Below are 24,243 nucleotides of genomic sequence, written 5' to 3'. Positions count from 1 at the left end.
TTTTTTATTGGGGGGGCACCAACTAAAGTTTCACACACAGGCGCCGGTGTTAAGTTCTGAATGAAACTGAAACTGTATTAATTTATATTTTCTTCAGAACTTAACATGCATCTTACATTTTGGCATATACTGATATATTAGGTGGATAAAATTGCTTGTAAATTACCAGAAACGTTAATAATTTAAGAATCCTTTAATTTATCCATAGTGTTGTAATGTATTTACTGTGGATAATCCATCGTTTAAACTTTGCTAAATTTGTATATATACTTGTATATCACTGAGAGAAGGCTAATAGGATTAAGTACTGATAGCCAAGAGCAAAACACGTATGCCAAAGTACACGTGCACTGTGGAAGGAGAGCATGCGATCCCCCCCCCCCCCCCCCCCCCCACCGAAGAGTATGCTAGGGGAGATTGTGGCTCTAGGTGCTGGGAGATGTAAGGTGACGTGAGCAAAGAGGGAGAAATTTAATGACGTAGTAAGGAAGTGTTGGCACGGAATTTAAAAAGCGAAGCAGCGCCAGCTCAGTGCTTTTTGACTTGATTTTTCTTGAGTCGTCCTCTTTGCTTATCGATGTTCGTCCCCGTTCCTTGGAGGGATCGAAAAGGCAGAGATCATGGAAGAATGCCGAGGAATCCTTGGGAGATTGTCGGTAAAGGATCAGCCCTGCAGAGCTGAGTTCCTGATTGCTGCTGAGACAGCTAGTCCTTGCCATGCTGTCTCTGTGAACGACGAGCACGTGTCTTCATCGCCAGAGATATATCCAGCCCGGACCATTCAGTGGGTAATGCAGACCAAGCAGAACGAAAAGTGGACCTGGAGGTGAAGTTATATCGTGATATGTACGATGTTCTAATGATTCCCCAGAAATTAGTAAAGTAGAAACTTTAATCTGTTTAGAGAAGGTATAAAGGAAGAAAAACTGTAAATTTTAGTTGGACATTAAGTTTAGAAGGTTGTGAATTTTATGCAAGGACTTTAGAGATATAGTTTAAGAGGGCAGTGTAACTCTGAGACATGAATGAAGAAATTAAGGTTAAATTCATGTCCATGAATGAATAACCTTATTGTGGAGTTTTAGCTTATGATTTACCTTTGAAAGAATGTTTTAACTAGACTGATATTTATACAATCTAAGATAGAGTAAGATAATCTAAGAAGGGTTAGATAATTATGTTTTTCATTGAAATTGATATTGAAGCTAGCATGTGCAAAAGTTTATTCATGATATGTAATCAGACCACAGTGTAAATAAATGTTTTCTTTAAATTCAGTAGTTGACTTGCCTGATTTCATTTTCTATTGCACTGCTCATAAATAATCGAATCGAGGCGGGAAGTAATTTATAAGGGAGGCTACGACTGTAGACTACGTTAGAGATAGATGAGGTTTGAACCACTTTATATAATTTAAGAAATTAGGGATAGTGTGCTATGCTAAGTTCTGGTTCTTTGATTTTTCATAGTTCAGAAATCTAGGATTCAGAGTGGCACAGTATAATATAAATTTTCCCTGAATCCGAAGAGTGAACCAGCACCAGCACAGAAACAAAGGAATTACCATTGTCTATTGGGAATCTCTTTGTCTTTTACCCATGTGCAATATCCTTAAAGTTGTTAACAGCCCAAAGTAAATGTAGAGACTGCATAAGTTAAAGAGTTAACGAGGTATAATTAAGGCTATAACTGAAAGTGTTGAATTAAGGAATTATTAACGATATAGACAAAGTAAACATTATAAGCAAGGTAAGAAGAAAAATAAAGGGGTACAGACGTAACACCGGACACTACTGGTGTGCCCCTGTGTGTGTGTGCTGTGTTGCTCTCTAGGTATGTTAAGTTCCTACCTTCTTCCAGCTCTTATCTGTTAATCTTTGTTTGCTTTTACATTCTCTTCTATCTCCAAATATCATTCTTTTTGTTTTATCAATGTTCATTATCAAACCATATCTCATTCCCTCTTCATTTAACTTCAGCTCTGTTCTTTCCAGATCCTCTTCATCTTCTTCAATAATGAATATATCATCTGCAAATCATAAATTATTTATTTTGTACCTTGAATTGAAATTCTCTCCATATTATCTTTTTAATGATGTCATAAAGTGACATCATTAAATTAAAGATGCCAAGAAATTATATTGTTGGTTTAATCCTTTATCCAAGTGTAAGCAAACAAAGTTTGTGCCTGAAGTAATTTCAGGACTGGACAACTCGTATATAGAGGCTAATAACTTCAAATCACTTGCCTTAGCATCCCATAATGCAAAGCACATATCTTTATGGACATGTATGATGCTATGCATTATAGGAAGGATCACAATCCATACCAGTTTCACTACATAAATGAAGGGAAGTCTCCAAAAACTCAGGCAATCCCCAAGATCACTCTAAACTCAGCAAGTGCCAGTGATCCAAAGGATTAGTTTACTCAGATTCAGTGACAGAACTACCCTGCCATGCAGAGGAACTCTCAGTGGTGGCTCTGCCCAATGGCAGGTTCACTCCCACCACTGAGCAGAGCCATGAACTCAGCAGTGGCCCCACTCAGGAGAGGCAAGGACCCACCCCTGAGCAGAGTTGCTCACATCTCAGCATGGCAACTACTTCTGCACAAAAGCATATCAGTAGGAGTCAGACCCAGAAGTGATACCAAGGTTGAAGTAATGCAGATGTCATATTTCCATATACGAGCCAAAAGATGCCACACCTTATTATTAAAATACTCTCGATTAGAAATAGATGTTGGAAGTTTTTCCACTTGGTTACACTATAAATTAAAGATGCCAAGAAATTATATTCTTGGTTTAATCCTTTATCCAAGTGTAAGCAAACAAAGTTTTCATGTGAAGTAACTTCACGACTGGCCAACTTGTATATAGAGGCTAATGACTTCACATCGCTTGCCTTAGTATCCAATAATGCAAAGCATATATCCTTGCAGACATGTATGCTTACACTTGGATAAAGGATTAAACCAAGGATATAATTTCATGGCATCTTTAATTTATAGTATAACCAAGTGGAATCAGGAGATCTACTCCTGATTCCTGATGTAAAAGAAGGAGGAGATCTCCTGATTCCAGCATGAGCATACTTCCATTTTTAGTAATTTTTAGTAATTTTTTCTAAAGTTTTTCAAAATCAGCTAAAAATACCTGTTCAAATATTCACATCCACCCTGTGGAAACAAGGCCATTCAGTTGAAAAGTGTGCAATCATTTAGCTTCATGCAAGGAAAGTATACTTAAGTAGAGGAACTACTTTAAACAACAGTATGACAAATCACTTTCAGATGATCTTAGGATGCTAGAATCAGCACCCATTACTGTAGATGCTATTTGTATATTACACATTATTATAGTTACTCTACAACCCTTGTTTACATGTATGTTACAGGCATACCAATTATTTAAAACTGAGAACTAACGAACATCATCACAACAGTGAGCACACCTGCAATTGTCTATGTCACCATGTTAGCTATATAAACGTTGCTTAAGGCCTACACATTACTTTAAAAAAATCTATTAACATAATAATATAAATAATAAAATAACTCACTAATAATTGCAATGTTTTCTTATTGTGAATTGTAATGTGTAAACAGTGTTTAAAGCTTGTATTTTTTTAGCCAATAACAGTACTTTATTCAGATATCATATACAGGTAACTTTAAGGTGTTTTTGTTTAAATTTTGGGTTTTATTTTTCACATGTTTTTGAACAATTCAGTTTCAAGATCAAGTTCTGAGTTAGTCCTACACATTTTGCCAGTGGATACCCTGTGAAAACTGTTATTATATTAAAAAAAAAAAGTGAAACATTCATGGACTGTGAGGATGAATGAAAAGAATGGAAGTATTAAAAGTATGTTCAGCATTAGTGTGTGAATAGTGCAGTGATAAACTGCAGCATGAGCATTTCAAAAATGAAAATAGCATGATGTCATCCATAGTAACTAAAGAACAGGCAGAATATTAGAAATGGAGGTAATGAAAGCAGAGTAGAACTTAAGCAAGAGCTGGTGAAAACATTTCAGGTGGCAGGATTAGACAAATAGCTGAGACTTTGCATGAAAGAAATCAGCAGCATCAGAGGTAGTGGTGGTTGTGAGCACAAATGACTTTGAAGGTGACAAAAGAATGCTGAAATGGATTTGAAGAAGCTGTTGTAGGAGGTGGAGAATAATAACATAGCTGGGAAAGTATAGTTAACATATTGCCTAAACATGACAATAGTGAGTTGAGGAGGAGAATGAAGGTAATAAATGATATGCTTGCCAAGCTCCCTGAAGCAAAGGGTGCAATTTGTGAATATAGAGTAAATCTAAGGGGAAACTGGAATGGTTTAAGGTAGATATGCTGCTGAATGGATTTAGTGTTTAACTTATGCAGCAACTGGTCTTGGATATGTGTGTGTGTGTGTGTGAGAGAGAGAGAGAGAGAGGGGGGAGGGGATGAGAGGTACACAGAATAAAGAAAAAGTGAATGTGGTTCAGAATCAGAAAGAGAGAGAGAAAAAATACATATGAGAAGCAGGGTGTGGAATGATGAATTTACTATTAATTATATTACATTAAATAAAGTGTTTAATATAAAAACACATATTTCATAATGAGTATCTCATCAAAGAGAACAAACAAAAAATAGACATTTACAGGAAGTGATAATGGAATGAAAATAAATGTTAAAGAGTGCATTCTTTATGCTGCTCTCTGGCTAGTGTTACACCCTGATACCTTAAGAATGTAGAATTCCCAGCTATCATGGTGTAACATGAAGAGAAAATAAAATAAAACCCCTGTATAAAAGCTAATAGATGAATTATTTAGAAGAAAGAAAAATATTCTTGCATCCGAGTAAAATGTATAACAAAAAAAGTGTCTGAAGAACTAAATAATAAAAGAATTACAGTTGTGATATAAAACAATTAGCTAAGTAAAACAGAAAAGATTAGTAATAAGAAATTGTATGTGAGAGGCTAGAGATTAAAATATTAAGTAAATTCTTAAAAATTTGGAAGGGGAATTAATTTAGAGGCTAGCAAAAGAAAAACAATAGACTATCGCTCAGAGTCAATTCCCAAATTTGAGACATCGTCACGGGCTCGCCGACCAAAGGATGTTTGGCAGAAAAACGCCACCCTAATTGGTCGGTGAAGTCGAATCAAGTAAGGGGCGGAGAGAAAAGAAATTAAAGAAGGTCCCGTTAGGGGTCAAGGTATAAAAGGGTTAGAACCCCCCCCCCACGAGGCTTTTTCCCGGATAGTTTCTTCACGAGCTCCTTCGTATAGGTTTCACGTGGTTTTCCTGAGTGGCGGGATTGGAGTTATATCTCCGTCATCACAACAAGGATACAAAAGTGAGCGGGATTTCGATTCCGTATTTCCTATGGTAAGAAACAAGGAATGCCATTTAGCTAAAGGAAAGAAAGTATTATCTAAGTGTTTCATCGTCCAGTGAAAAGGAAATCTGTAAAGAAGTCGGTGTCCACGTGATGAGTTTCACAGCCATTGTATAGATGATTCAAAGTGTGTCCTTAATTCAAGAACGAAAAGTTAAAATCGCGTAAGCACAGTTTAATACCAAAAGAACTTAGGAGTGACCGATTATAGGAGAGATCATACCAGGATAGTTCAATCGGAAAAAGGTAGAGGCCAATATAGAAAACTCAAGAGAAAAAGGTACAGTAAAATCTCGTGTTAACTGAAAATCGTCTGTAATTGTTATCATTATTCTATTACTGAACTGTTGAAGAGACTAAGAAAAGTTATACTAGGACTTTAGTGCATAACTGATTATAATGAAAGTATGCTTGTTAATATTAATATTATATAAGTAATTATGTGTTCTGAAATTTATGCATGTGTATTGTATCTTATAGGAAAGTTTTAAATGTCAAAGTTATGTGTTAGTACAGTGAAAGGATAATGTAATCTACATAGTTTTGGATAGTTAAATAGAGTGATGTCCAGGTGCTACAACATATAGCGTATTCAGACTAATATAGGGTTAGCTAAAATGTTAATTAGATCTGGGATTATACATATGATTTTATGTGTTGAATTTTATGGCGGCATGATCACAATATCCATATAGGATCATAGCCAAATTACTTGTGATAAGCTAATGTTATTTTGTAAATATTTTCTTAGTATTGAATTGAATTATATTAGAAATTGAATTGTACCATGCTAATGAGTTTAATAAACCTTTATTCATTGATAAAACAGTTGTCCGAAATTGCTGCCCAATGCACCACTTGAAAAACGTACAAACCTAATCATGCGGGAAATTAATGTGTTAAAAAACGAGATAGTGTCACGACTGCAATATTGTTTCACATTCAGACATATTTTAGTAATTGCTCCTTGTTTTTGTATTTAATATCTCAAACTAAATGTCCCAAAAGGCGCAGCATAATATAAATATTAGGGACACTAAGGGGGAGAAATAACTTAAATATTTGTATTTTGGGGTGATATCTCGTGCATAAATAATAGCTGAATATAGATAAGCAGAATTTCACTAGATAGGATAATAATCATAAAATGGGACACAACACTAGTAATATGATACTTAGGAACATGTGGAACCAAAATATAAACACAACAACGAACAGGCAATAGAGCACAAAAGCTTATTTTGTGTGTGTAAAATAACTAACTAAATAAATATATATATAGGGTTTGAGGGAAGGTAGAGAACATCAAAATCAACCATATTCACATAGGAAAGCACGATTGGAAATGCCACCCAAAAGTGATAGGTGTCGCTGTTCGCTAGTGCTCTAGATGAGCAACTGGGGCTTCCTCATTCAAGCTTTCGACGTCGTACGAAGAACATGCGTCCTTTTACGAGATAGCAGACATGCACCTCGTTTACCATATTATGTATCCAACTACTATTGAACTGTTCAGTTACACCTAATAAAGTTTTTTACACTACTTACTGCCTTGTGTTATTTCTGTATCTTTGTGTCCCTGTTAGTACCTTCTGGTGGTGTTTCCGGTCATGCTTTCCTATGTGAATATGGTTGATTTTGATGTTCTCTACCTCCCCTCAAAGTTTGTACATGGAATTTTGAACCACCCTGTGTGTGTGTATATATATATATATATATATATATATATATAACATTTACATAAAAATGCATATACATATTAAAATAATTAATTAGTTTATTAACAAAAGTTCAACATGATAATTTCCCACAATTTTGAAAATTTGAAACCATCAGGCATTTCAAATTAGTTTCACTGTGAAAAGTGTCATAGCATTCTTTAAAGAGCTCTCAAATTTGAAAAAGGACTCATGTGAAGAATTTTTTGTTGTGTTTTTCTGAAGGATCTTTCAGCTAATAGAAACTGCATATTCTGCAGGACCAGATAAATGGATGCAATCCATATGATCTGATCATTGCATGTCTACAGTATACAGTCCTTTGGCTAAAATGAGAGAGATCACTGGAACCAGAAATCTAGTAAACTCCTGGATGAACTAAGAGAGGAAGTTATCTTTAGTGGAACACAAAATAGAAGAACTCTTGATTGAAGGTTGTCTTGCAATCAAATTTTTTTACATCCTTTAAAATGCATTCAGAAATGTCTTTGATATAAGGAATAGAAATTGTCTTGGTATCTGAGGATGACATGCTGTTAGTAGTGGAAGTAATTATAATTACTGTAATTTGGATGGAAATAACCATTGAGTGTGACAATATCTTAATATATCGTAATTCTTGTCTGAAAGAATCCTCAGAAGAGACAGATCACGTGTGTCCTGTGGTGAGGATTTAACAATTCCATTTTGTATATGGTGATGCTGAATTCTGGAAGATGAATCTTCCAGTAAATATAGGCTTCTTATAAAGCTGAGACAGCCATAATGTTCCTGCTTTAGTGTATTAATGAAAGAAAGGACAGAAATAATGGTGATGGAAGTAACACAAGATATTGGAGTGTTAGACATAGTAACATCCTCATGGGATGTTACTATTCTCTCTCTCTCTCTCTCTTTTTTTTTTTTTTTTTAAAGACCAAAAAGAAATCATACCTTTATCATTTGGCCTTCTTGGAAAGGAAGTTCCTCTTCTGCAGCATCAGGGTTTGGTGACATGGTTTGAGGATCATAGTCAAACAAGGCAACAAACCACCTAACTCTATTATCTGGTAAGGGACCATCCACACCTCTTTCACGACTTCTATAGCTTGTCCTTTCTCTATATCCATTTCCATGATAATCGTCCCTAGCTGACCGAGGTTGTCCCCGATGGCCATAATAACTATTTTCGGGTTCTCTCCTGCTTCTGACTGGTGGTGTAGGTGATATAGGGCGGGAGACTTCTCGTTCTCCTCGATAATACTGTGAAGAGCCACGACTCTTCTGGGCATCAGGATAATGTCCACGTCGATTGTTCCGAAGGTATTCTTCTTCTGAAAAGTTTTCTGAGTTACATCCCTCACTAGCACTATCCCTTGTAATTTCTAATAAGAAATAATAATAACTCATCTTCATCACAAGATCTTACAAATCTTGCACAAAAAAACTAAAGTTATTTAAAATAACTAATCCAAAGAGATTGACTGTACTTTATTAAACCTCTCTGATGTTATATTCATAATACTAAAAAACTTTAAACCAAATGTAAAAGCTCATATTAAGTATTAAAGTTTTTTCACTTCAAGCAAGCTACATCTGCATTTGGTTTCAAAATGGAGATAAAATTAGCTATTAGGACATAAAGACTTTCACTATACATTTGTAAATTTATTATACATAAGCATATATATTTATTGGGTACTATATAAGCTTCTTAAACCTAAACATTATAGATACAATAGCTGTTAATATACAATTTTATTTTATATACCATAACTAATAGATATAATCACGGTAAACAGAGAAAACAATATTAGATCTATTACTAATCATCATTAAATCAGTGAACATCTTCAATGGACTTTTTAAATTGTATTAGGATTTTTTTGTTTTTAACTTTTTATATCAGCAGTGATTTAGCCTACTAGTTCTTTTAAGTGTGGTGCTTCAATAACTGAGAGGAGACCTCCACATAGTCTTTAACCACCTAACCGGTTATTATGGATAAAATATGCATCGTCATACGGCTTTGTATCCATCATATATTTCAATGTAATCTCAGTGGTATTACAATTTTAATATGCACTTCACATCCACGATAACTTTGACATTTATAGATATCTTGACCAGTAGTGTGGTTAAAGGAATGTGGAGAACCGACCAGGGCTTCTGACCTAATGTCTAATCCTCACCTACTTGTGGTTCACCCTGTTAGATATCTACCTGGATACTGAATGAATGAGGATGGGCTGGCAATTTGGGATTTAGCCAAACAAATTGTATTCTTAATGGCTTAAACTACAATTAACATCATGGTACAACATGACAGAATTTCATACTGGCTAGGACGTTGGCTAGTTAAACAAGGTCCATGTTGTTTTCGCCAGGGAACCAGGGTGAACAGCGAAAAGTCAGCTACTGGAACAAATCCTGAAACACACCTCAACTCAACATCATCAGAGTGCATGATCAGTACTATCAACATAAGAAGCCTGAATGGCAAAGAAATGGAGCTGGCTGAGGAATTGAACAAGTACCAGATTGACATAATACGAGTGACTGAAACAAAAAAGACAAAACTGGTGAGATTTTTCTGAGCAATAAATACAAAATGTTATATTCAGGCAATGACAATCAACAAAAAGAAGAAGTAGCGATAGTATTCAACAGCTAATACAAAACTAATCTTCTAGAATGGCAGGCAATGTCAAGTAGAGTGATGTGGGCAAATATCAGAATGGGGACTTGGACAATGAGATTTATTTGTGCCTATGGTCATACAGAAGGTTCTACTAAGGTAGAAAAGTGGAGGAATTTTTTCAGGCTTTAGAGAAAGCAACTGACACAATGAAAAAAGAAAAGTTAGTCCTTGTTGGAGATCTAAATACCAGAGTAGGAAATGACTGGTATGACATACAGAAATATTTTGGGAAAATTTGGAGAAAAGAGCAAAGCTAATAATAATGGCAAATACCTCTTAGAGCTAATAATAATGACAAATAACCATTGTATTTCTGCTCAGGAAATGGACTTATTACTAATACAATGTTCCAACATGGAGAGAAGAGGCAAAGAATAAGAAAAGTCTCATTGACTACGTTATTGTTGATAGTGATGTTTGATGGTGATGTCCTGCACCAGTGACAGTTTTCTCGCTGGTGCAGGACACTAGAGTGTACAGAGGATTTGAAATTGGAAGTGATCACCATTTAGTCTTGAGCAGGATAAAATTCAATTTCATATTGAAAAGAAGAACATGTAAAAAAGTTTTAAAGTAACAAAAATTGAGCAGCTCTCAGATGTGAATTGTAGACTAAAATACACAAACATTATTCAAGAAAAAATGAAAGAGTTTGAACACAGGAACCAAACCTTGGAGATTCAGTGGCATACCCTGAAGGAAACATTGACTGATTCAACCAGAGAGGCATGTGGTGAGGTTGTCTGCAAGGATAGAAAAATCAGAACTCCAGGAAGTTAAAGAGGAAGTAAAGAAAAAGAAGAAAGCATATCAAAAGTTCCTTCCACCTGCACTAGGTTGATCCTTCAGAGAACAGATGAAAGTTGCTAGCTAGATGTGTGGTGTGAAGTGGCATGAAAATTATATTCACCAGTGTGCTCGTGTCCTGGGCTGGGCTGGCATGTGGATATTGCTATCATCAGTGGCATAGTCACTGAGACATTTTTTTTAAATTTCTTTATCTTTCCTCCAAATGAATTTCTGCACATCTTTCTGCTGAAGTTGAGTTATTAACATTATCTGTGCAGTTTCTGTGTTCTTCTAGATGGATATTAGCAGTTCTAGTCTTTCAGAGGTAACAAAGTTTGCAGAAGCAAGGGATACTTAAACTCCAGAATGATCCAAATGATGGAGAGAATCCTTTGGCGAGAAGATAAGTGTAGGAAATTTTTGGTATGGCCTAAAAAAGGTCTGTATACTATATCTTTTAAGAATGCATGCAGTTTTTTCCTGAGGTGTCCCAGATGTATTATTTTTGTTCTGGATTTGGGCTGGGGGGGGGGGGAATTGGAAGAGAGAATTGAAATACTCCCCCATTCATTTACCCATCTGTAGAGCTGCCACATACGCTCTACTACTAATAACCCTTCCCAGTTTCACATCATCTGCAAACAACTGAACATACCCCTGCAATCCATTGACAATGTCATTGATATAAAGGTTAAACAATACAGGTCTCAGTACTGAGCCCTGTGGAACCCCACTTGTAACCTTCCGACTCTTTGATATTGCCCCACCATACACAACTCTCTGATACCTATCAGACTGCCAATCCTGAATCCAGTTGACTAACCTGACATCTAAATCTTTAGTTAATTATCTTTAGAAGTGTTTTCTCCACTATACATCAACATGAGCGATAATTAATGTCCAAACATTTATACCAGATTGGCATCCTGTTTTTGTTATTATTATAACAAGATCCCATGGAGTCAAAGACTCATCTAGGTGGTCCTTTTTTCATATACACAGCTCATCATATCGTTCCTTAAATACACTCGAGGTCTCTGCAGACACCACACTCTCAGGCAAGGCATTCCAATTATTCACAACTCTGCATGCAGAAAACCTGCTTCTCACTCCCCTGCTCACACCCTCCTTATACAGCTTCCACAGATGTCCTCTGGTTCTCCCCTGATCTCCCAGTTTGCTGTAAAACCTTTCCAACATTGATCCTATAATAACCCCTTACTAACTTGTAGGTCTATATCATATAACCCCTCTTCTTCCTATCCACAAGACTGTAAAGTGCATCTTCTCAAATTTTCCTCATATTTGACATTCCAGATATAAGAAACTACCTTGGTCAGTTGCCTCTGGACCCCTTCCAACATCTCTTCATCCTTTTGAAAATGAGGTGATCAAATCTGTGCACAGAAGTCCATGTGTGGCATAATCAAAGCCTTATACAATGAAATAAGAATCTCCTTACCTCTCCAAGTCAGTGTCCTCTGCATCATTACCAGATTTCTTTGTGTTGTCGTCACAATTTTGGCAATGTGCCCCCTAAATTTCAGATCATTATCCACTGTCACCTGAAGATTTCTTATTTCCTCCACCTCCAACAATATATCCCCACATAAATTCTACATCTCATCTTTGTTTCCCAAATTTTAAAACCTTACATTTTGCAACACTGAACATGCATCCCCATTTTGTTGCTCATTCCACAGTAACCACAGTAGTGGATGTGCAAATTCAGGGAAACTAGATTTGTTAAGGTGGGGGGGGAGTAGATATACAGTCCTTATGGAGGCAGTTTAATGTAAGAATGAATATAATATGCCAGAGCAAATAAGGACAACAAAGTCTGACACCTATGATAGATACTGTGTGAATGTTGAATAGTTGACATGATGTTAGGGCCTCCCTCGATGGTTCTGTCAACTCCTTGGAGTTTCCCGGAACAATAATAATAATAATAATAATAATAATAATTCACTCAGTTTATTCAGGTCCTCTTGTAAGGCAACATCTGGTGTACTCCTCAAATTCTTCCCAACTTTGCATCATCTGCAAAAAAGTAAATATTCACATCCAAATCTTCGTCAATATCAAGATACAGGTTAAATAGCAATGGCTCTAAAACAGACCTCCTGAGGCACACCACTAGTGACTTTCCTCTTCCTGGATATTGCTCCCCCCCCATACACAAATTGCTGATACCTATCAGATAGCCAGTCTCCAATCCAATACACTAATCTAATATCCAACTCCATCAACTCTAGTTTGACTAACAATTTATCATGCAGTAATCTATCAAAAGCCCAGGGGCGAATGCTGGTCTTGAAATTCACGCTTGCTCTTGTTATCATTCAGGGAGTGAGAGGTGTGATTGAAGTCTGATTAGCAGAATAATGAATTATTGACCATTTAAAACTATATATTTAGAAATTTATGTACATTTAATCATACAAATACAACATTTATTTTACAAATGATTTTCTATCTTTTTCAATTTAGCTACTTGAATACAAATTCTACCCTATGGCTCTTCTTTATGAACTGGTTAATAACATTGTCATAAAAAGTTGGTTGTAACTTAATTTTCCCGAGCAACATGCACACTTGTAAAGGCTGGCTGAAGCTCACTGGCTAAAGCTACATCGACTGCGTATGGCCTCTTTAAGCAACAGAATGAGACGATGTGAAATGGCCATGCATGCGCATGAAATCACAGTGCTGCTGCGAGGACCTGGAAGCTCCTATAACCGAGCAAGCCGAGCAAGCATCGGCCTTCGATGCACAACGCAAAGCTTAATTATTTCCGTGCAAGCTTAAGGCATCTTCTTTCTACAAAAATAAAAGCCTAAATGGAATGCTAATAAATGTATACATTTATTAAGAAATAAATATTACTTCTTTCTCAATTAATGAGCTTGTGCAGCAAGCATGGAGAATTCGCTCCTGCAAAAGCTTTTGCGAAATCTAACAATACTACTGTGTATCCCTCACCTCTGTCCAAGGAAGCCATCACCTTATTGTAATAAGTAAGTAGATTACTAAAACATGACCTCCCTTTAGCAAATCCATGCTGTCCATCAAAGATAATACCATTGTTGTCAACCTACTTCTGGATCCTAATTCTCACCAGCTTCTCCAACAACTTAACCACAACACCTGACACACAGATAGGCCTATAATTTGATGCCTGAGTTCTATCACCTCTCTTATGAAGCGGCACAATCTTGCCCTCCTTCCACTCCTTTGGAACTCGACCAAGTGCAAGACTCATATTAAAAAAATATGTGAAGGCAGATGTCAACTCCCTGGCACATTCCTTCAGAATATGTGGTGATATATTATCAAGTCCCACAGCCTTATTAACATCATGTTTGCTCAATTCCCCATACACCTCTTGCTCATTTACAGTCAGTCTCTCCTCCCCATCATGAACTGCTCTCAATCTCTCCATGATGTCACATTCACAAGAATGAAAGATCTTTATGAACTGCTCATTAGTATCTCCACATAAAAATCACGCATAAATATCTTCCGCAGTAGCTGTCCTTATACCATTTTCTACAGTCAATGTCAACTTTCCATAATCATTCTTTTTTTTTTTTTTTTTTGCTGGCTATATATCGAAAGAACTCTCTAGTATTCTCTTTTGATTAGCTAACTTCTGCTCATACTTCACTTCTGTTACCCTTACCAACCAAGTTACCCTCCTTGCCTGGTCTTTGTAATCCTCATGGAATTGGCTATTGCTACTTCTCTTATGCTGCCTCAATAATGTATTTTTTTCTCTGTATCTCATACTTAATCTCTTCATTCATCCATTTCACACCTACCTTATTTAACCTTCTGACCCTTGGAATACATTTAGACATTGCTTCTACTAGACAATTCTTTAACATTTCAATATCCTCATTCCATGCTACACTTGCAAGCTCTCTCTCTCTCCTGAGCTCTTCATAATCACCAGCCTTGTAGTTCAACATATACCCTTTTCTCACAGAGATCCTCACACTGCTGGCAACCACCCAGGTAATCACTTCATGGTCAAAATTTCTACATCTGGCCAAAGTATGATAAGCTACAGTAACAGGAGAATTATATAAACAGTAGGATAGACTAAAGGCAGAAGTTTATCTTTTGCAGAGCCTAAAAATGAAGAAATGTTGTTAGCAGAGCAAAGGATACTGGAAGATCAACAGGGTATATAATTTGACTCTTCTGTCAGAAATGCCTTTAACATAAGGAATAGTAATATGATGAACCACTTCATAGTGAAAAAGCCCTTGTTAATGACTTTGCTGACATAAAACTTGGTGAAACCATTAGACAGAGAGAGGTGGTCTTAATATATTTTATTTCTTGTGATAGCAAATGCTTCAGTGGAACCTAAAGAGCAAGTCCAATGCACAAGTCTTAATAGTGCTAGATTTTTGACAAGGATAGTGATGTGAAAGAGCATGAATATAAAACCCGCTGTAGGTTTTCTTTCTAAAAACAGAGAAGTACAGACTAACACTTGGCTAACAGAGCATGAATATAAAATCTAGACTTTACATCTATGTGGATTCGTGTTCATATCAAAAAAATTTTATTCATGAACTCTGCTATAATCTCAAAGTCAGTCATATTTCTCCTGATTTATCCTGTATGATCTGATTATTATATTTTAAAGAACACACATTAAAATTTGATATCTATCACATAATAAATGTTACATATACTTATATGAATTACTTACCTATTGCAGGGATAGTGATATGGTGAGAATGAGGATAGATTTCTTTATCACTCAAATTTTCATCAGGCTCAATAATCACTTGACCAGCTGAATTTCTTCTTTCAACTCCCAAACTATTCTGCCTTCTGTGCCTATCAGCGATCATTAATGAATCACCTACTCTACTATGAACATGGTCTCTCTCCCTTTCCCTGTCTCTTTCCCTATGGTCCCGATTCCGATCTCGATCATGACGTTCTCTGTGGCCACTAGGAGGTGAGGAATGGCCATGTTGGCGTTCTCGCATCTGAGGTTCATTGACTGGTCGAGATGAATGCCTAACTGTACCATCTTGATCTAATCTTTCATGTGGACGGGTTGTTCTTTCTTGTTGCCTCTGGCTGGATTTACTGTCTTTGATGGTTACTGATTGCTGAATTTTTCTGTCTCTGGATCTCTAATGTGAAATTAGATTCACTTATAAGTAAAATAGCATTTCTATAGCCGAGATGAATCATTACTTGAATTACCTAAGACTATGTCATTTATTTAACTTTAATATACAGTGTCTACACAGAAAACTGGAAAATGGTTGTCATTAATTAGATGAGTTGATTCTAGCCTTTAAAACTTCTTCTACAAGTGTAACAGAGTTGAGAAGTGATTGCAGTTGGAAGTGTGATCCAGGATGGGTCTGTTATCTTTCTAATATGCCTCATAAGCAAGAGATTAATGCAGGTAGTTGCTACTGATGTTTGAAGGCTCTCTCAAGAATATACTATATGGGTATGATTTAAGTTTCAGTAAGGAAATACCGTGAGTAGACATATTACTTACTATTATAATAACCAAATTATCTCACATAAATTATTCTTTATTCGTAGAATTTTCACCTGAGTATCACAGGCATCATCAGTACAGGTATAAAGGCTAATTAAACAATAACTGTTATATTCACAAAGCACCACCTAAGTAGCTAAGGTTAAATTTCCTAAATTTATTCAAAAAAAAACACCCAGACCTAACCTTTGGTTCAGATATGTGGACGACATTTTTGCCATATGGAAGGGCACTTCGGAAGAATTACAACAGTTTCTCTCAAAAATAAATACACTTTATCCAAGGACCCAGTTCACCCTAGAAATAGAAGTAAATAAGCAGCTAGCCTTTCTAGACCTCTTAATTCTTTGCCAACCAGATGGCAATCTACAATTCACAGTCTATAGGAAGGAGACTCATACAGGCCAGTACATCCATGCTGAATCACATCACCATTCCAGTCAAAAGGCAGTACTATAAAAACACTAGTTCACAGAGCCCACTCCTTTTGTTCTTCAGAAGAACTATTACAAAAAGAATTACAATATATTAATTCTTAGTATATTATATATATAGTAATATATTAATTAAAGAATTACAATATATATCCAATGGTTATAAGAATTCCTTCATAAAAAGAGCTTAAAAAGTAGTTGTGCTCCAGCATCCTCTTCAAATACAGAAGAACCTACGTGTATACCTATCCCTGTGTACAAGGCATTAGCGAACACATAGCTAAAGTATTAAAACAACTAAATATTTGTGTGGCCTTCGACCCGTCAGAAAAATCTCCACACTCCTCATGTCTCCAAAGGACAAGCTCCCACATCTCAGCTATCCAGGTGTCTACCAGATTCCCTGCTCTTGTGGGTTATCATATTTCGGACAAACAGGAAGATCTGCTCTGATCTGGTTAGAAGAACACAAGTCGTACATCCAGTACCTTGAACCTGAACAGTCTGGACTTGCAGAGCATGCCATCAACACCAGACATAGAGTTCAGTGGAAGAAAACAAAAGTCATTCACAAAAGTCGGTTCCTAATGGAACGGCTTTACAAAGAAACATGTGAAATGTTACTTCACTCCCCTAACCTAAACAGATCCGATGGTCTACGTCTTTCCCCCTTGTGGGAGATAGTGCTCTATAAATCAGCAGATCTTTCCTAACTTGTAATTGTATACATATATATATATATATATATATATTAATATATATTGAAAAAAAAACATTTTTTTTTTTAAATAAATTTAGGAAATTTAACCTTAGCTACTTAGGTGGCACTTTGTGAATATAACAGTTATTGTTTAATTAGCCTTTATACCTGTACTGATGATGCCTGTGATACTCAGGCAAAAATTCTATGAATAAAGAATAATTTACGTGAGTTAATTCGGTTATTATAATAGTAAGTAATACGGGTACGATATGGTTCAGGTTGGAATTTACTCTCTCTCTCAGTACATGATCAGATAGGTACTGTCACAATCTAAAATCTCCATTAAGTAGCTCTGTTTATTTCAACTCTAAGAGATCAAGGTTTACAAACAGGCAAACAACCAAGAACGTAGTGTCTTTTTTTTTTTTTTTTTAATCAAAATTATTCATGGTGTTAAATGTGCTTCCTTGTCATTTCTAGTTAAGGAACATATCTGATATCATTATCACTGACATATTAAATCCATTAAGTTGTCGTTGCCTTGTTGCCATGTAGAGGTGTATGGGCTTTCACAGATAAGGCAACCTCCAGAAGTGATTAATATTACCTGCTTCTGTGAGTAGATATTCAGAAATTAAAGATTCCAAGAAATTATATTCTTGGTTTTATCCTTTATCAAAGTGTATGCAAACAAACAAACAAAGTTTGCTGACACTTCTGACCCTTGGAATACTAGACTAGAAGCACTAGATAGACTATTATCTAGTGCTTCTACTAGATAGTTCTTGAATATCCCCCAAGCTGCATTGAAAGAACTCCCTAGACAAAGGATGAAACCAAGAATAATTTCATGGCATCTTTAATTTACAGTGTAACCAAGTGAAAAAAACTTTCAGCATCTATTTTATATTCAGAGTGATGTAAATTATCCAGTTATTGACACACTGAACTGACAGGATATGTGTATCTGTGGATCATCAATTCTCCAACATGCTGTCTAGGCACTGTATTTTCCTGTTTATTTTTGAAACTTTCTTAACATAGAAATTATCATTTAAGACAACTAAAAACTCAATCTTCACATTTTAAAAATAGATGCTGTTACATGTCTGTGAATAATACGTGTGTGTGTGTGTGTGTGTGTGTGTGTGCATGCATGCGCACGCTTGTAGAAGTGCACATGCATGTGCATACACACTGTCCATCCATACATATAACAGCTCCATTCTGACTGAGCAAATTTTATTTACTCAGTCAGAATGGAGATATTTCAGATATTCTTTATTAATGTTGTAGAGGCATTTAAATTTTAATTTAAACCAGACTATTTATTAGTGGCAAAATGTTTTGACGTGATACAAAATTATATGTCACATATGAATAATAAATAAACTGACTTCAGTGCATAAGTCAAAACAACTCTAGGTTCAGTTATTACTGTGCTAATGAAATTTTTAAACTTTTTTTTTTAAATCAGCTCCATACAGGAGAAGTTGTAAACCATACTGCACATCAGTATCACGTATGAACAGTAATATCAGCATTAAAAAAATACCATTGCAAAATATTTGTTAAGTGACACCTCCAAAGAGTCCATTGTGGAGGGCACTCCACACAACCCCACTGTGAACATTACTAAATTGTCAACATCATCTACAGTCACTAACAGTATATTTTGTCTATAAATGATTATATCTTCTTTGTTCCAGTAAATTACTATAACTTCTTATGATTGTGTTTTGTCTTTATGATAATATGTTTTGTCTTTATGAAAATACAGTGATCTTTCAGTTATGTGGTCTTCGATGAATGAATCTTCACTTAACCAATCCTGAATTGATTTGGTTTCAACTGATGTCTGGTACTGCACCATGTTATTGTACCTTCAGTTATCCTATCCTTTAATTATCTGACTGGCAAATTGCTCTCCTGGTGTGGTTGGATAATTAAAGATGGATAATGTATGTATGCATATATATCTAAGTCAAATTATTTAAATTCTCTCAGTGTCATCTTACCGATGGCACTGAGAGAATTTAAATCAGTTGATTAAATCATGAACAAATGATACCATGAAAACTGAATAAAAATCTGAGAACCTTTGAAATGTAAAGTTTCCACAAACATCCTACAATACAAAGAAGAGGCTTTTTTTAATTTTTTTAAATTATTTTCTTTTTACTTGAAAGGAAGTAACTTATCAAGAATGCAATTACAATAATTTTATAAATTATTTGATTTAAAAATAAAGAAGGATAAATAATTTCAAATAGACAGCATACTTTATACATTTCCTCAAAATGGAGAGATCCATCTACAAGACAACAGCTTTTCATTCTTGGTATTAAATGTTACCAATTTCAAGATGGCAAAATAGTCACTAGTAATCTCTATTAACTGAGTAGATTAAAAAATATCTCTGTGCATCTAACATGAATATTAAGTTAATAATATTAAGTTAAATATATTCATTTCACAGCTCAAGAAGCATCTTGGTCACACAGTTTTAACCAACATAATATTCAAAAAATCTTAGAAATTGTTTTGTAATAATTACCTTAATACAGAAATTTTATTGTGGTTGTTCAAATATTACCATTCCTTTTTTTTTTTTCATTAAAAGTCATCCCCAAAGCCATATTACATCTAGTACTATCATCGGTTCTATTTAGTGGCCGCAATAAATACTAAACTTTGCTACTCAAAAAACGTTTACTTATTTATGACAAAAAATACATTCAGCCTTATGACAGAGAACATGCACTGTTTTTAAGAACTTTTTTGGGGGAGGCTAGGAATAATTCAATAAAAAATATGTAGCCAAAACCAACTTTAATAATATATGTACACAGTGCAGACAAAGGCAAGCCATACATAAAGTAATATTTCTAGTTTTACTTGGTAATCCAAGTAAAAAAATAAAAGCACAATTAAAAAATAATACTTATTACCTCAATGTTATCTATGTATATAAAAATTTAAAGTACTGTATTTAGAAAACACATGAAGCGAACAGTGATGAACTGCTCAAAGGCATTTAAATATCTATTATAACTTCAAGCATCTGTATTTGAAGTACATATATTGTATATCTCAAGTTTGTTTGTTTTTAAATGGACCCCCAAAAGGTTGTCAACCTATCATACATTGATAGTATGGATGAGTTAAATATTAAATACTTCAGAAACTCTGCTCCAGAGATGAAACATGGAACCTTGAAAAGTTCCACATTTGGTCGACTGAGACCTCCACTAAGCAGGTAGTAGTCTCATATCAAGTAATGAAATTCATCTCTCACTTAATGACATCCACAAACATTTATGCCTGCAGTGCAACTTTAACTCACAACCTGTTGGTTGAGACAGGAGATGCTATCTATCTGGCCAATTGATTTAGTCAGTAAGAAAGTAATCCGATTAATAAATCAAATTTATTAATATGCAAAATAATGTTATGCCCAGAAGAAGAAGAACCATCACTTGGTCAAATTATCTATAGTACTAGTTTCTGGTGCTTGTACTTGACTAAATTAGAGGATTACAGATTTCTTTCATTCACATCCCTCAAAATGAAGCAAACAGAAGTAATGAACCAAAAACTAAAGTACCTCATGCACCTCTCTTTTGATCATTTCAGCTGCTGAATATTCTAAAACAGTGAAGTTATAGTAAATTATACTTAACAAGAAATTATATTCTTGTTTAATCCTTTACCCAAGTGTAAGCAAAGTTTACACATCAAAAAATACATCAATTGCCTTATTATCTCATAAAGCAAAGCACAGTTCTTTTTGGATGTATATATTGCTGTGCATATGGGAATGGTCACTAAGCAGACCAATTTTGACCTTTACTGAAATCTCATTAGTGGGAGCCAGACCCAGGAAGATACCAAGTTTGAATTAATTCAGAAATCATCCCACTGATGAGACCTCAGTAAATATCAAAACAGGTTTGGGTAGTCATCCCTCCCATAATACACAGCAATATACTCGTACATGTCCAAAAGGAAGTTGCTTTGCATTATGGCATACTGAGGCAAGTGATGTTAAATCAACAGCCTCTACAAGAAGCCTAGTTGTGAAGATATTTTACTTGCAAACTTTGCTTGCTTACACTTGAGTAAATGATTAAACAAGAATATAATTTCTTGAAAAGTACAATTAATTTTAAACCAAGTGAAAAAATGCCTTTCTATAGTGAGGTAATAAAGGTTTCAAATGCCATATGCAGAAGAACCAGAATATTAATGGGAAATTACATGAAATATAATTAAAGAGAATTTATGGATAAATTGATTTTTTGTTCATAGGAATTAGCTGCAGATCAGACCATGATAGAATAAAATAATAGAAGGATCATGCCGTGATTGCCAGCAAACCTAGAGATTTATCTTACAACCTGTTCAATTCTGACACATTCTGTTAATCTCATTTAAAAATCCTTAATCTCTTAGATCCAAAAACTTAATGTTTTTGGATCTAAGAGATTAAGGATTTTTAAATGAGATTATTTTAAATGAGGAATTTTTAATTGATCACTCTCATAGTCCTGCAACTGCTTTGTACATACAAAGCAGTTGCAGGACTATGAGAGTGATCGTTGTCTATCCTCTTACTGTATGTCTTCAATGGACCTTATGAGTACATTCCCACCCTCAAAAATAAACATTCAATGAGCTACTTAAAAAAAAAAAAAAATAATAATAATAAACACAAATTCAAATGAAAAGAACCATGAGCCCAGAAATTTTCCAGACATTTGTTACATGAACATAATGCACAATCCTAAAGATTTTAAGAGATTTAATGATATTATACTTTTGTGTATTGAAGGGGGGGGGGAATTCTAGAATATCTTGTCACAGCGCAGCCAACAAGTACTAACCAATCGGTTTAAAAATTAATTCATACTAAATCACATAAACTAGTTCATATATGAATTTTTAACTATGCTCTTGATCCAAACAAATCTGTTTATAATGGTATTAGAAATGCAGGTTACCAACACACAGTTTAAGGTCATTTATAGTTTCATAGTGTTTTCCACAGGCATCTACCCCCTAAAGTACATCAAAAACTTGAGATGTACAAAACATAATAATAAATGTTATTAGCTGATTAAATTGTAAATGCTTTCTCTCAATCTTGGTTAAAAGTGGAATCCTTATTATTTAATGACCAAACTATAATTTAATTATAGTTTGGTCATTGAGAGGTAGATAGAGGTTAGAGGTAGACAGAATCCTCTGAAATTGATTCAATCTAAGCATTACAAAAATTTCTGTGTATAGATTGTTAAAAATAAAATAACAAAAATAATAACAAGACTCATCATGGTAGACCCATGTTAGGCAACACAAAGTCTTTCATACTACTTTTTAAACCCATTCACTATTTGGATCTCACCATATCAGGCAATGCATCCAACCACCCTTCATGCAAAACAGCCACTTCTCAATCTGCAAACTTCCAAAAATAGTCCTTGCTCTTGCCTCTTCTCCTACCATACAAAACATCCCAACAGTTTAAATCCCTCAGTCATATCACCTCTTCATCTTCTGTCCACCAAACTCTGCATTCCACATACCCTCAGCCTATTCTCATAGCTAACCTTGTACAGTCCTAATATAATTTTTGTTATCTGCCTCTGCTCCCTCTCAAAGATTAATTTATTTCCTTCAAATCCAGCTGATCAAATCTGAGCAGAATAATCCAGATGTGGTCTAATCAGGGCTTTCTACAAAATCACCATTCTTCTATCTCTGCTGACCAGTGTCCTTGTCAGTACTGCAGAAATCCTTTGAAGTCATGAAGCAGCAAAACATCACAAGCGGCACCCACTTGTAATGTTTTGCTACTTCCTTGAAACCACTTCTCTGTACACCTCATCATTATCATCATCAAATTCCTGCCATGTACCCTCAAGGGGTGTACAGGATATGATAGTACTACATGAAAAAATTACATCATTATTAACTTATCTACAAATTACCTCCAAATCAGTCTGTTACTTGTCAAGACTCCAACATTATCAGATCTTATATTTCTATCATCTAAGGCACTTTGTACTGTATCAATCCACCTATATCTTGGTCTTCCTCTGGGTCGTTTTGCTGCCAACCTGGCAGAGAACACTTGTTTTGCTAATCTTTCTTCGCCCATTCTGTTTAAGTGACCATACCACCTGAGATTAGCTCTGCTAATGCATTCCTGGATGCTGACAATGTCAAGTTCTTTCCTAATATCCTCGTTTTTAATATGATATTGCCATTGATGCCATCTGTTCACGCCTATAATCTTTCTCAGGACTCTCGTATCTGCAGTCGCTAGTCTTTGGTCAAGTGTTTTACTTCTTACCCAGCTCTCAGATCCATAAGTTAAAATTGGTTTGAACACTGTCTTGTACATAGCTAATTTAGTGTTCTGACTAATTTCTCTCTTATTCCATATGAATTTATTCATTTGACTTCCCACCATTCCAGATTTGCTGATTCTGTTGTCTTTTTTCATATTCAATTAACCATCTTCATTAAAAATCGTGCCTAAGTAGCTGAAATGCTTTACTTGTTCCACAGGTTCTCCATTCACAAGCTGACATTTTCAATGATTCTACCTATTTTCATTGTCTTTGTCTTTTTAATGCTGACCTTCATACCATATCTATTACAACAGTTATTGAATTTAGTCAGAGAATCTTGCAGACTTGAAGCGGATTTATTTAGAAGTATAACATTATCTGCATAAAGCAAACAGCTGACATTAACATCTCCAATTTTGATATCATGTTTAATACCACTTTCCTTCATAATGTGATCCATATAGATAATGAACAACAGAGGGGATAATGTACATCCTTGTCTCACACCAGATTTAACATTAAACCGTCTTCCTGTACTTCCTTCAATTCTAACTGCTGACTTACAACTCAAATAAAAACTAAGTATTGCTTGATATAATGCCCCAATG

At 35.1% G+C, this 24,243-nt stretch overlaps 1 protein-coding gene across 1 annotated transcript in view; it reads right to left on the bottom strand.

Annotated features, from left to right (window-relative positions):
* LOC150102039 (RIMS-binding protein 2-like) overlaps positions 1-24,243 on the bottom strand; it is a 540,578-nt gene that overhangs the window by 94,142 nt on the left and 422,193 nt on the right. The window contains exons 27-28 of the mRNA XM_090399955.1: positions 15,321-15,756; positions 8,056-8,486 (exon numbers count right to left, since the gene is read on the bottom strand). Of these exons, the coding sequence (XP_090256081.1) occupies positions 8,056-8,486; positions 15,321-15,756 (867 nt within the window). The remainder of the gene's footprint in view (positions 1-8,055; positions 8,487-15,320; positions 15,757-24,243) is intronic.

This window comes from Typopeltis vanoorti, chromosome 11 (assembly GCF_054136105.1).
Source record: "Typopeltis vanoorti isolate ZY-2024b chromosome 11, IOZ_Tvanoo_1.0, whole genome shotgun sequence".
Taxonomy (NCBI): domain Eukaryota; kingdom Metazoa; phylum Arthropoda; class Arachnida; order Uropygi; family Thelyphonidae; genus Typopeltis; species Typopeltis vanoorti.
Note: the sequence above shows the minus strand (reverse complement) of the source record. Positions and strands in the feature narration are given on the sequence as shown.